This window comes from Lepidochelys olivacea, assembly GCF_965140295.1.
Source record: "Lepidochelys olivacea isolate rLepOli2 genome assembly, chromosome: 1".
NCBI classification, from domain to species: domain Eukaryota; kingdom Metazoa; phylum Chordata; order Testudines; family Cheloniidae; genus Lepidochelys; species Lepidochelys olivacea.
In genome coordinates, this window is record NC_140411.1 from 84990614 (window position 1) to 85005900 (window position 15287).

Consider the following 15287-nt stretch of genomic DNA (forward strand, 5'->3'; position numbering starts at 1 on the left):
TGGGGGAGGTTTAGGTTGGATAGTAGGAAAAACTTTTTACTAGGAGGGTGGTGAAACACTGGATTACAGTGTTTGCGTTACCTAGGGAGGTGGTAGAATCTCCTTCCTTAGAGGTTTTTAAGGTCAGGCTTGACAAAGCCCTGTCTTGGATGATTTAGTTGGGGATTGGTCCTGCTTTGAGCAGCGGGTTGAACTAGATGACCTCCTGAGGTCCCTTCCAACCCTGATATTCTATGATTCTATGACTTTGGAGGGGTCAAACTCAATTTGACTTTTGCAGTTCAGGCTCATCTCTAAGATTTTACATGTATAAAGAGTGACCCCGCTGATACATATCCAGCCATTGTTCCACCCACAGTACTCTGACTGAATCTGAATCGAATCGAATGATTGTATATGGCTCAGTAGTGAGATATGACCCTTAGATTATATATGCAAAAACCAAAACAACTACAAAACCGAGGCATACTTGTGGTACCTTAGAGACTAACAAATTTATTTGGGCAGAAGCTTTCGTGGGCTAAAACCCACTTCATTGGATGCATGCAGTGGAAAATACAGTAGGAAGATCCATCCACACACACACACACACACACAGAACTTGAATAAAATGGGTGTTGCCGTACCAACTGTAACAAGACCAATTAATTAAGGTGGGCTATTAGCAGCAGGAGAAAAAAAACCTTTTGTAGGGATAATCAGGATGGCCCATTTCAAACAGTTGACAAGAAGGTGTAACAGTAGGAGGAAAAAAATTAGCACAGGGAAATAGTTTTTACTTTATGTAACAGTTCCTTACTCTACAGCAATTAATTACTTTTTAGGGCTAGATTATGACCCCCTTTGTCACATCAGTGTCCAGTTACTTGTAGAAGTAGTCCCATTTAACCCAATGTGTTACCCCAGTGTAAGAGGTTGACAATCTGGCCCTTAATAAACAACTCAGGAATCCTATCTCATGCTGTAGGGCTGATAGCGTCTGTCCGGTTACTACGTTGATTGATTCATCCATCCATTTATGTAAAGCACAACTGATGCTTCCCAAAATGTGCTTCCCTCTTCTTCCAGCACTGCACTGAATCTTCACCAAAGGGCTTCTCTCCCTCAAACGCTGTAGCCAAACAAACATAAAATGTAGCACTGGGCTGGGGCCCTCACTATAGAGCATTGCAGTTGTCACAGTTACACAGTTCAGAAAGCTACATCTTGGGGCCAGAGAGGGAGGGGGAAATATTCTCTCTCACACATACCATGAAAGGGACCCTCCCACAGAACCCCTTCCTGACTGCCCAAGGGCCCAGGTTTTAAGTCTCTCTTTTCATTTTGAGTTTGTCAGCATATCATCATGTCTGTCTACAAGGCATAGGAGCCCCCTTTTGTTTGATGTATGCAGAACGCCCTAGGGCACTGAAGGGGTTAAGTGGAGGAAATTCTTGTCAACTTCAATAGCGAGTCAGGCATTTAAAAGCATTGTCTGTAAGATAAACCCAGTTACATCTGACATCAGATAGAAAGAGCCAACCCTTTTTCTTCAAGGTTTTTTTTAATATACCTTCAGAGTGGAAAATATTCGTATTGTGGTTTTGCACTAAAAATAAATTATTCCATTCACAGCCAACAACAGGTAGCTGAGGTTAGTTCAAACCACCAGTAGACGAATGAGCTGTTGCATCTGTAGAAATGACCAGAACTCAAAACAGCCTCAAAAATAAGCTCTATGAATCATTCTTGGGGGGAAAAAAATCACACTACAATAAAAATGTTCTGCATAAACTTCTGCCACACCACGCATACTTTCAACATTATTTTTAAAAAAGTAAAATGGTTTGCATTTATCTTGGTGAATTACAATGGCCTGGGTGTTTTTCATAACTCTGGGAAGTCTCAAATGATCCCAGAAACCTAAAATAAAGTGATTTAGTTGGAGGCATTCCTCCTGCACAAACATTTAGAAAGCAATAAATAATAGCTCTTAAAGTATTATAAATAAGGATTCTGGACTTTCTAGAAGCATGACAATGGCTATTGTTCAACAGACACAGTAAGAAACAAACACTGATAAAACAGCTCATTCTTATTCTACTGTGCAACTATTTTTTTGTGATAATTTATGGGTCAGATCCTCAGTTGGTGTAAATCAGCATAGTCTCACTGAAGTTAACAGAGTTACATCAATCTACCCACGCTGAATATCTGGGCCACAGTTTGATCACAAAATCTCCAGCAGTGCAATTTAATGCATTACCTTACAAGGGTACATTTAGACATGACAAGTTCCAGACAACAGGAGGACTTATTCCCAGTGTTATAACTGCTATACTTGGTAGGTAGTCTTCAAACTAGGGGCCAGCTCATCCCAACTGGTAGTAAGACCCGCACTGAGAGAAGAAATTGCTACCAAACTTCAATGGGGCCAGGATTTCACCCAAGGCCTTTATTTGTCTTACAATAAAAAGCTGAAGTTAGCCTACTGACTAGAATAACGTGACCCTGATAAATATAGAATGCAAATAGCAGAAACACTGGCTAAGTTTAGCCAACTGAGTGGGATCTCTCTATCTGCACATCAGCTATTTTGCCTAGTTAATTTTAATCAAATGGGCAAATTTTCCTATTGTTCTGAAACAGTAACTTTAATGGGTGGATTGTGACAGTCCTTTCCCCTTCGGTTACACCCCCTCATATTATATCTCGTTCTTCTTTGTGTACTCTGAACATCTGGTACCAAAGGCTAGTTGTTCACTTGGGTACAAAGCTCAAGTGTAGCATACATTGCCCTATGTTCAGCCCTGCTTAATGGAAACCTACAAAATCATTCTTCACTGTAAAGGTTCCAGAAGCAACCTACAACTGGGGTTAGAGCATGGGGATGAAAGGAAGAAGAGATGGTGTTTTCCAGACATCCCATTTGAAAGAAAAATTAAGTACGAGAGAAGTTTTATTAGTCATCATCTAAGGAAACTATTTTGTGATTGTGCTTTCAAGAAGCATGTCACTTTCAACACTAGTGTACGATATCTTCAAAAAACAAAGAAAAGGAAGTCACTTATGAAGCATGCAAATATACAGCAAGAGAAATACAGAAATACAAGTTAATTCAGATGTATGGCAGTGTCAGAGGGAATAGGAGTTTCAAAAAAGCACTAATTTCAGCACAGATATGAAATTTGGGATAACAGATCTTCATAATTGGGGTTTACCTGTATGATTTTAGATAGTTATTCTGTACTTAGGGCACAAGTTCCCCTTTAACTCTGCTTTTTTTTTTATTAAAAACATTACTAACAAATTACATTGTCAATCATATTTTTTCTTTAGCAGAGGCTGAAATGAGTACCAGTGCGTGAAGTTCTGAGGTAGTTAATAGGGGTGCAATCAGATCTCCAACTTCCAGGAGCAAAGGGGACAAAGATACAACAGACTTAAGCTTCTTTGGGGGGAGGTGTGTGGAAAGGACCTTTTCCCTCATGGACACTCTTTCACAGTATCAGTCTCTGTGCTGTGGTTGGACTGGGAGTGGATTTGGGATTATGGTTCCTCCCTATGGAATTTTATTCATCCTGAAGGTGTTTTTTCTGGGTAAATTAATACAAAGTCAACTATAGAGTCTGTCTTCTCTCAGAAGGGTTCAGGGAGACAGAACAATGGTGGAGTCAAGTACAAACTAGATTTGAGACTGGAAGCTTGTGATGGAGAACCTGGCTCATCAGAAAACCCTGGAAACTGAGATATCAGGGAATCCACTGGTTTAGAAGCATGAACCCCATGCCTTTTCCTGCAGGGATATGGAGTTGGATGAATTCACAGCAAACTTGCAACATTTCCTGTCTCCCGTGTAGTAGTAGGAAACATTAAACCTGCTGACAATTAATATTGCACACAAACTTGGTCTCAGACATATTAAAAGGAAAATACACCCCCCACCCAGTGCAACAGAAATCGAGTATGTACACAAGATTCACTATTGGTAATCTGGCTGGATTACTTGCATACCTTATTGTTTTGTTAAAGCCACCGGGGGGAGGCGGCGGGGAGAATCTGACATGCCCTTAATGAAATATCACTTGTCTAAAATAATTAAAAATACAGCAACCAAAAAAAAAAAAGTCTGAAATGTTTTTCTCTACTAGTGTTACAAATAATAAAGACTGGATGAAAAGTTTATTATTTCAGTTTGTTTACTTTGTGCATTTGACAGTACCTTGTGAATGGCCAGCTTCCCTTACTTGTCTGGGTATCTCACACAGCAACAATGGAGAGGGGGAAAAAAAACCCTTAGGAGAAAAAAGATCAGTGATTACAAAACTGCACAAATTAGTAGGCAGACTGTAGTACCTGAAACTATAAATATTTATAAATATTTCACTTCTCAGCAACTGAGAACCTTGCAAGTTAGATGCTATTTTGAGAAAGTGATGCTGTAAAATAGCAGATGACCATTCTACTCTTTCACAACTATCACATTTATGCACAATTTACAGTCAAATCCACATGCATTATCCAACATCAGTTTTGGCCACAAAGTTAAAGAGTCCACATGGACAAAACATTATGTTCTTAGATCTGATGTAAGTGACCTATCTGACCTACCTTTTTATGTAGACTCAGATTGTCACTCCAAGTTAGACTTTTGCCCTGCATATATATCTCCGATCTTCATTCAGTGTTCTCTCTCCTGATGTAGCTCAAGCACAGAGAGCAGCTCTACAATCACATAGTAGATTCCCTGGGTAGCAGGGGGTAGTCTGATAGCATCATTTTTTAAAACCAGCTTATAGCACTGGGAAAAACTTTTAAAAATGATTATTTAAAGTAAGGCCCCTAAGTTTGTATTTCAGCATTTAATTCAAAGTAACCTGAATTTTAAAGGCTTCCGAATATCCACAACTCCCACTGCAATCAACTGTTTGGCTTCCCAAAGCCTGAACATTTTGGGCAGGGCTTTTCTAGCCAACACATGCAGGACTTAAGTCACTGCAGAAGGGTTTGTTAATAGTACTGACATGGCCAGGCTGGGCCAAAAGAATCTGTTGCCTTCCTCCCATTATAGAATAACAAAAACTCTATTTCAAACAAAACATTTATTATTGAGGAGGAGGAGCAATTAAACACTGGGGTATTAGCAGTGGAATCTAGTGTGATCTAGATTCCAGCCCACTGCACTACAGTACCAGTAAACTGAAATGTTTTATTTAACTAGGAGGAAGTATTTCATCATGAACAAAACATGTTAAAGGCTAATCTCATTTTGCCATAATCAAAAGCACACTAAACAAATGAAAATAATATATGTCCTAGAACCTTGGGGACCGGTGTCATAGACAGATGGAAAACATTTGAAATCTCTTTAAAATGTGGCACAAGTATGTCAAGGTAATCATTCTGCGCCCCCCCACCCCCAATAAAACCTTCAAAGACAGATCATGCTCATAAGAAAAGCATGTTTCATGCTCTTCTTTCATCCCCTGCACTAGAAGTAGCAATAAACCTTTAAGTATTGAAAGAAGAAACTGGTACAACATGGAACAAATATGTGAGACAAAAATATGACAAATGCAGCAGGATCTCCTGAGTTAATAAAATCCTTACAGAGAAGTAAGGAAACTGGACACTAGACAATACCGAGGCAGAAGAAATGCTACAAATGCATGCAGTATATTTAAATTCACTACAGCACACTTTTGCTTCCAATAAGAACAGTTTTATTTGGATTTCTGATTTTCCTGTTTCCAATAAACTTTTGACAACTTCCATTAAGAAAAAAAGTTTTTTTTGTAATGCAAAACAAACAGAAAAGAACTCAGTACTTTATCCATTAGGAGAGAACAGACAGCATAACATGTTATGGTTCTGGCACCGCTCGTTATGTTTTCAGCTCCCATCACCCCAGCCTGCTGTTTGTTTAGGGTTACATAAAATGTCAACAAGCAATGCTACCCAAAACCAATGCTACTCATATGAAGTGAGGCCCTAGTGTGAAGCCAAATGTATTTGCAGATCTCTGCGCACTGGTAATTGACAGAAATAAGTCTCAATAAGGTGGGGTCACATTTATATTTCACCAAACTTTTTAAAATATTCCCAGCATGAGAAAAAAAAATCCCATCAGGTAACGCAATGTACAAAAGTTGTAAGCACATTATGGACACTGCAGTAATTAGCCAATATTTTTGCTACTGTCAAGTATCAAGTGACTTACATAGGCATACAGGCATGACATAGATAGGTAGGCATTTTTATAGGAAACTGTAAAAAATATCAAATGAACTTATATGAATGTCCAGCTATTACTCCTCTCCAACTGGGAAATAAAAATTTTGACTCTTTAAAACTGTCGTGTTAAAATGAATGCTTTGATAGTTCATTTGAACAGGACGTACTTTCCACATGATCAACCACCTTTTATTTCCATTAAAGGTATTATACCTAATTATTGTCCTGGTAAAACTGAGCTCCTTTGCTTTTACTGCTTTGATTGCTACCTTCAGAGAACAACCCCCCCCCCGCCGTACCTGTAATTTGCACACCATAGAGGAAAGTGTAAGCTGTGATTTGTCTAAAATTATAATTCATCATACTATATTATCTGCCAATATCCGATTCAGAGTCCCCACCTCAGACCAAAATGTGCATGCAAGCCAGAGTTTACCTGAGGATCAAAACGCTGAAAGAGCAATGTAACAAACTGAGCTAATTGGGTGGGGTTTGTTTCTCTCTCACTCTCTCACCCACAGGCAGGCACACTTTCACAGCGAACATCTAAAATCACCAGGGCATGCTTCTACATTGCATACATTTGGCAAGGCACCACAGTGACCCTCAAAATGTAAGTATTGGGTCAAATTCTGCTCTCAGTGGCTCCGTCCTGATGGGCAAAAAAAGGCGTGCAATTTTCAATTACATTGGCTCAATCCAACTGCAAAGTCCTTTTAATGCTCATTAATGCACAGGCTAACAGTTTTGAGGGCAGGTTTCAGTCTGGCCCAGACTAGTAAAGTTTGTCTAAACTAGGATTTAAAAGGTGTGATGTTAGCACGTTAACTAACATGCTAGCTAACATATTGGAGAAGTCTAGTGTGGATAAGGCACTGGGTTTAGCATGTGCTAACCTATTCAAGTTATAGTCTAGACTTTTCAAACACAGTTAGCACAGTTAGCTAAAACTTACTAGCATTACACCTTAATTCCTCGTCCACACAAGGCTTAAGTGTCATAACTCTCAATGATTAGTAATGGATGTAACTTGACAGCAAAATTTGGCCAATTATCTTTAATGAAGAACTGAGTTAATGTTGACAAATCATTCTTAAATGAAGTCCAGATTCATATTTCCCTACAGTAAGATTCTGGGGGAAGGGGAAAAAGTCTATCAATCCAGATAACTAGTTAGTTAGCCAGCAAATATAAAATAAATCAAAACACTTTAGTATTTGCTTTTCAGTACCTATGCACCAGAAGTAATGTACACCTTTCATTTGTCAAACAATTAGGACACATTCCAATTTGCCAATTTCAATTTTAGTATCATGCATTTAAGTATATTTTTTTAAAATACATATCTAAGACAATAAGGACTAACAATTCAATATCCACATTACCAAGTTCATTAATACAAGATAACGAGTTTGAGTTATTTTGTGCTATGAATTGTATTTTTATTTCCAAACATGTAATCTCAGAGGCAAAGACTTCAGATAATTGTGCTATTTAAATATTTCTGTGGTTACTTTCAGTCAGGATAGATGCAAGACCTGCACATGCCACCTTTGATATAGGCTGGACCCATTTCAAGAATTGGAGGAAGTGAATAGAAACACAAGGATCAGTCACTCCTTTGATATCTGAATGCGCTGTTTCTAAGTAAATTGATTTGATCAGCCAGATAAATATTGTGAGTCATACTCAAAAGCCTAGACACAACAATATTTGTGCACTCTTGAAAGAATTTGTATGCTATGCAAGCTTTACCTGACTAAATAGCTTGTCTTTTTACACCCGTCAGCCAGTCGTTTGGTGCTGAGAAATAAAGAAATCTAGCTTGCTTTCTCCCATTGGGGAAAAAAAAAAAAGGGGGGGGGGGGCTTGTGTATCAACTATTCCTGATTAGCAAACTAGTTAGGGCTTGCATCTTCTAGTTTCACTTGACAATTGATAACCAGTGTGCACACACTTCCACAGAGAAGGATTTTTCAGCACTGCAAACCTATGTAAAACATCCCAAGTGTCAGAACACCAGAATTAAAAGTAATGGGTAAAAATTTGCAATTTCCCGTAGCCCCACGTTTAAACTTGTAGTAAATAAGTTCTTAATTTATTAATTTTAACCTTGTTTTTGTTGGAGAGGATTCAGAGGAGGCTGTGATATTTCTTAAATGCCAACCTAAAAATCAGATGTATAAAATCAGCACTAAGACCTTAGACTTGGAGAGACATGCTCAGAACAGGAAATGGTAGTTTGTTAATAAAGAAAGGTAAATCATTTTCTAAACTTCCGAGGGCACTTAGCAATGAAAGAATGTTGACCTCAGTTGAAGGTAACTGCTACAAGTGACAAATCAACTAAGCAACTTTCTTCTTAAAAGTGAGGCAAATGTTTTATATAAGTCTGGACTGCTTTCAGATCTGTCCCTCCCTGTAGCATATTCTTCTCCTTTTAACAAATAATCATACAAACTCTTTGAAGTAACCATGTTAGCTGTCCATTATTTCCAAGTACTGAGCCTGTGCCAGCCAAACCTTTTTGTGAACTAGTATGGCTTATTTCCTATTTAAAGCACAAAAAGCTCATCACTTAACAGGATAGGTCAGTTTTCAGTGTTGATTATTCCTAGTCTGGAATGAGTTCATGCATTTTCCTATGTTCATTTTCGTCTTAGGCTATGCAAACAGCATTTATACCATTTCTGTAAGGGTAAGAAAAATGCATTATTTTCAGTTAAAGAAATAACATTTGAAGTTTGCCTTTTCATTAACCTAAAGTTCTTAAATCAATTAATTATTTTAGCCACTTTGTGAACACGTTTCTTTGAATTTTTCCCTCTAAAAAAACAAACAAACAAGCACAAACAAACCTCACAAATCAGATTTTCCAATTCAGAGCAATAAAGATAAGGGGGAAAAAAATGACAAGCAGCCCAGTTTAATTTCAAACGTTAATATATTTTCTATTTTATAGTGAACATATGCATCTGTCACCCCTTATTTGCAGCAACTATGACGTCCTCATAAGAAGGGGTGACATTTGTAAGATGCCTCTTAAAATAAATATTTCTTTTTTATAAAATAATAAAACTTCAAATAAATATTCTTTACACTAAACAATATGTTGAAAAAAATTAGAAAATAAAGGCTGAATTTTACTGAAACTGTACAATATACATGAAGTCCAAAGAGAAATCAAAGTCTTGTAATAGAGGGTTTCCGTCAGGCAAAAAATACAATCTAAAAACATACTGATTGATTCACATTCTTCCGAATGTACAACATATTAGTATAATATTTTGTGACTGTGCCATGTTCTATGACATCACTTTTTTTTCACAGTTGAAAATATTATCGTATATACAAAAATATAGCACATTATCTCTGGCAGAAAACAATAAAAAAAGGAGTCATTTGCTAATTTACAAATTTTGCAAGTACTATTCACAAACAATAGAGTCACCTAGGAGTGTCTGTGTTCCTTTAGCTTATGCAATATATGGGTCCCAAAGTACTGCATCCCATATTTGAGCTCCATTAGCTAGGTTCTAACAAGCATATCAGTTAAGATGGCACACATGCAGAAAAGCAGTTCACTGCAAACAGCAAAGTATACCCCCAACCCTTCTAAAAACAGTGCCAAGGTTATAGCTGTTTAGTTGGTTGCATATGCGTGTTAGAAGAATCCTTAAAACTTTAGTATTCCCGATTAGTGATGCTATGTTGGCTTTTCAAAGTTCCTGGGGGGAATACTGGGAACTTTGCAACAAACTATGTTTGAGTGTTTACAGCGGCATCCGGGCCGGTTTACCCAGTCATAACACCCCTGGCACAATTTAAGGCAACCCTTGGCTGGTAAGTAACACCACAAGCAAGGCAAAAAGAGGGATACAACACCCATGGCAGACCATCTAGTGCAGCAATGTGACTGACTGCAAGAGCATGGGTTGTCAGCACAGTTGTCCTCATCATCATTAGAGCAGTGATAGAAGAGGCATTTCACACAGCAAACACAAGTCCCATAATCAACCACATTCTGGGCTGAGCAAAGACACTGCTTGTCACAGATCCAACAGGATGGTAGGGTCCTTGGAGAAGTGCACTCCTTACACTTACATTTTCCACAGTCCTCACACCTATAGGCATGCATGCCCAAGTCTTCTTTGCTCAGGGGCTTCAGCTCGCTTGACTTGAACTCAGACTTGGGCTGCACCCTGATTATCCCATCAGCCGCTGGCCCAGAAGATGATCCTAAAAGTCTTTGTTCAGATGAATTACTGCTTGTACTTGTCCTTGTACTGCTCCGTGAACCGGTGCTGACCGTACTGATGGAACGGGACAAGGGTGCCCGGGACGAAGAATGTACCTGTGCATGTTGGACCCTGGTAAGATGACGATGTTCAGGCAAGCCATGAGGTCTTTCGTTTTTGTGCTGGCTAGCTGGACGAGGGGCAGGTTTAACCCCTGGTCGTGGAGCCACTGTAGGTCCCTCTGTGTACTCATTTGTATTTCGGATGGCCCTGATCTGGTCCAGTGACAACACATGAACCTGCTGTGTCAGAACATCCCTCAGGTCAGAGTCTCCCTGCTGCCTCCCACCGTCATGCCGAACCTGTAGCAAAGACTGGGACCCACTGCCATTCTGAGCTCTTGTCTCCATCAGTATCCTGAAGAGTGGTCACTCCAGCAGGCTTAGAACACATCTGAACTCCTGTAGCAACAAAGAGAAGATTCACTATTGTGTCACATTGTACATTTGCAAATTGTCTTTCCTCCTGAAGGATCCTGGAGCATTTTACTAATTAAATAAGTACACCACCATTAAAATGGAGCCACATTAGAGGTGGAGGGCAGAAACCAGACTTGGTTAGTACTCTGCACCTGTCTGATTTTGCTAAAGAAACTCTTACTTTTACTAAATGCACTAAAGGACTTTTTTTCTGCATCCATGCAGAACACAGAAGTTTTAGGTTTTTAAGAACTCGTCATAAAGATGATTCACATCCAGTAAACGGCACAGAACTCAGTTTATGTATAATGCAAGGAGAGAGGGTTTTGCTGACCCTGGCAGGACTTGGAACTTGTGATTCCAGGAAATCTAGGTATTTAAAACCTGATACTGAGACCTCCCAGTCATCCTCTGGCTAGACCGTGGATTTTAACATAGCTACTTAAAATGACTCTTCTTTTCACATAACACTACTAAAAATACATTTTACACAAAGAACAGCTACAAATGTTTTAGAAAGTGTAATGTGACCTGCTGACGACAGACATTATTTAATTCTTCAACTTTATTTAAAACTGAGTAATATTTTGGTAGGCTAGTCTCTTTACACATTAAACTTAACATGATGTAAATAGGAAATTGTAGTTTAATACCAATGGTCCCAAGAAAAACACTAAACAGCAATAAAATGTTTGAGGTTAGATGCCAGTGAGTTAGTGCTACCAAAAACGTCAACTGCAGAAGTAAAAAAAAGTCTCTAAGATTGTCAAGTGTGTCATACTTGTGTACTTCACATCAGTTATTTCCTATTAAATACCACTGCAGAATTGTTTTTACATTTCAAACTATCCGTAGATTATAATTCAAATATTGGGCATGACTAGAAAATACAGAGCAATTTATGGAACAGAAATATGCAGAATACAATCTAAATACTATCATCCAAGACTATTTGATTGAGGATACATCACTAAGTAATTAAGAATGGAAGTTGCCTTAAGAAATTCAGTGGAAACCCAATAAAACATCCATAAAGTTAATGGAAATCAGTGTATGACTAGCATCATAAACTTCTAATATACTGATTCTTAGTACAATGGATAACAAATCTGTAGATCAGAATTTACCAATCTGTCATTCTTTAATGGTTTCTAAAGTAGATTCAAAATTAAATTAGCTACATAAACATCCAAAGGAATTTGTTTTGACTTAAAAACAAATCTGAACCCTTGCTTCTTGCAAGGGCCACACAATGTCTTCAACTATACTTAGAAAGAGCACCATAGTGTTACTCTGTATACATCACTTACCATCAATAAATAATACTACACCACAGTATTGTAAAATATATCCAAACAGACACTTCAACAGTGAACATCTCCATATGCTGTCTTTATTCTAAAGCCAAAGGAAAACATTTAATTTCTTACCCGCTGGTTACTTTTCAAGCCAAAATAAGTTCTCTTTGTTTTATTTTATAAGCTGGTCCTTTTCGAAAAAGATGAAATTTAATAAAAATATTGGGTGTGTTCATTATTGTTAAATCTTGGCTTTTACCCAGCATGCATGTTAGAAATCATGATTCTCAGCACCTGAAAGCTATCTTGCAAACACATCTTTAATTCTTGTTTATATCTACTTCAAATTAAAACCCTTGCCAAGAGAAAAGTTTAAATCCAATGCCCAGAACAGACATGTCCTTATTGGAAGCTATTTAAAGATAACAAGGTTAAATCAAGGTTCTCCCCACCTCGAGCGGAATTTGCAAATTCACATACCCCTCTTCTTTCAATTCTAGATTTAAACTAAATTCAAAGAGCAAATGAGAGATGTTTTTGCCTCTGCAGTATTGTTAACACTAAAAGTATGACTGACACTGACCGACAGGTTCTTTGAAAGACAAGCGTCTTGGAAACTGAACCCCTTCAAACAACAAGGTAAAAGCTGCAGAAGAAAACACTGCTCTTTTCTTCCTTTCCTTTTATAGGCTTCATCTTTGCCCAGAACACCGTGCTCAGCAGGTGGGGAGCAGCAATCCCTTAATTCTCTCAGGACTGGCTGATATTGCAAATGAAACAAGCAGCCTCACAAATGCAGACAACCTGGAGATAAATAGGAGACATCCTCTAGGGTGGAGGAGGGAGGCGGCTTCTAAAGTTGCCTTATCAGGAAAGTCAAGCCCATGCTTCCTTTTAACTATTGTGTATCCACCCCCCACCCCCAGGAGATGCTGGAGGAGTCAGAGTTATATAAAGCTTCCTGCATTACGTCTCATTTGAGAGAACACCTCCAAGGTAGTTTAGTAAAGTGCAGGTTTCCCCTTCAAGGGCTACCATTAAGCAACAGTTCCAATTCCAGGAAGTCAGCTGTAAGAAACCTCGCCAGTGCTGCTACTATTTTACCTATTTTGTGTAAATTTCAACCAGATTCCCAGATTAGGAAATACAAAGTGACACCCACTGAATTTGTAGCATAACAAACAGCCCTTGCATTTTATTGCACCGAGAGCTCTGGAAAGATCCGTTATCAGGGCAAGATGCAGATCTACAGCACTCTTGTTTTTGCACGTATGTTTGCCTGTAGTTCTTTCAGGGAAACAGGACTCTCCCCTCTTTAATCTCGGTTGATCTCAATGCTTCCCTTTCCCTCCTTCCCACCCACCCCCTTTTTTCCACCTACCGAATAAGAGCATAGCAAGAGAAACATTTGCCTTTTTTTTTTTTTTTTGAGATAACGCGATTCACCACTTCCAAAAACCGAAGTCCACTCACTTGCTGAGCAGAAATGTCATGATTTGCTAACTCTTGCTAACTGGGATTGGGAAAAGGGGCTGGGTTTTATCCTCTGCACGCTTGGGGAAGTTTAAAACGCAAAGTGCTCCTTGTGTGCTGTGGAAAAACCCATGTCGTGTTGGCTGGGAGAAGGGAAGCCTAAGGGGGAAAAAGTTCTCTGCCCATGAATTTCTGTTTTGTCTCAGGAGCCTTTGCAGCACACCCCCACCCCATCTCCATCGCACACACACCAAGCACCTCTTCGTTGAAAGTGCTTTGAAACCCCTATTAAGGGCTGAGTGTGTGATCAGACTATGGATTAGGGCAAAAGGGACTTCACATCGGGGTGGGGCAAATTGACACACAGCTTGCTGCAAACACCAGCAACTTTCAGAAGCTGTTGCAAAGTAAGCCACCACCACAAATATTAAGCCCTTCCGTGCCCTCCTCCCCCCAAACTGCTTCAGTCCTACACACCATATAATGAAACCAGGGGAAGAATTTACTCCCTGTCATATCGACGATCTATTTAACTTTATCGCATGGAAAATATATTTATAGCAGGCGTGAGCTCACTTCCGAATTGCACAAATCTCCCAATGCACTTATAGAATAGTGTCAGTCTTCCATTTAAACGGAGGTGGCTAAAGACACCAAGTACAGGGACCAAGCGATACAAACGAACAACCCCCCAAATCCTAACCAAAATCCATGTAATGCTTTGAGACAGGATCTACCAGGACCTCCTCGTCTCTACTCTGCAGGGGCATGTTCCTGCGACTGTAGGAGAATACAGTATGCAAAGAAGTCACCCGAGTTGCTTCAAGTCCTTGCACTATTTCGCAGACATTGCTCCCTGCAAATGCTCAAACCTGAGTACAGATTACCGCCCTCTAAACTCACCCCCCACCACCCAATGGCGCGGAGCTGGGGGGGGGGGGCTCCCTCCCTGCAAAGTCATTTTTTGAGGGGAAACACGCGAAACAGCCCTTAGAAACCATCCGATGCTCCCCCCTCTCCCCGCCGAACTTCCCCAAGGAAGAAAAATATCTCGCTGAAATTCCACTTCCAACTCCTGGGGTGGGGGGATAGGTTCACGGATTGAAAAGGGATCGACCTTACACCTACATTTCCACGAGCTCCTCGGAACAAACTGGGCTATTAAAAAAAAGCTTGTTTTGCAAAGAAGGAAAATGCTCTCACCGTGATCGCGGCACAGCACCAACCCCCCCTCTCTCTCGTGTTTTCTTCTTCCTGCGGTTTGCAAGTAAATCCAGCCTAAAGCAGCAAAAAAAAAAAAAAAAAAAAAATCTTTTCCAAACTCAGCTTTAGTCCAACTTGCAAATCATCATCACCATCATCTCAAAAAAATCCAGAGCAAAGTGACCTCAGTGTCCCCAGATCGATTATAAATATAAACCTCTAGAAAAGGTCTCCAGGTCGGGTGGGTATTTCTTTGCTCCTAAAAAGAAATCACTCATACACTATTTCCTCTCCCCCCGCCCCCTCAATCGCCAATACCAAGTCACTTTTTTTGTTGTTGCAAATGATCAAGGGGCGGGAGGGGAGGGAGAAGCCAAAGCAAA

At 39.5% G+C, this 15287-nt stretch overlaps 1 protein-coding gene across 2 annotated transcripts; it reads right to left on the reverse strand.

Annotated features, from left to right (window-relative positions):
* Positions 1-9138: 9138 nt before the first annotated feature.
* Positions 9139-15011, reverse strand: SPRY2 (sprouty RTK signaling antagonist 2). Of its 2 annotated transcripts, none has more exons than XM_084617719.1 (2): positions 14905-15011; positions 9139-10912 (listed from the first exon to the last, which is right to left on the reverse strand). In XM_084617719.1, exon 2 carries the CDS (start codon positions 10859-10861, stop codon positions 9920-9922), a length of 942 nt encoding a protein of 313 aa, XP_084473845.1. In that variant the 5' UTR covers positions 10862-10912; positions 14905-15011; the 3' UTR covers positions 9139-9919. The 2 variants fall into 2 exon arrangements, with proteins under 2 accessions (XP_084473845.1, XP_084473846.1); XM_084617720.1 differs by lacking the exon at positions 14905-15011 and adding an exon at positions 12812-13074.
* Between the last annotated feature and the right edge of the window lie 276 nt (positions 15012-15287).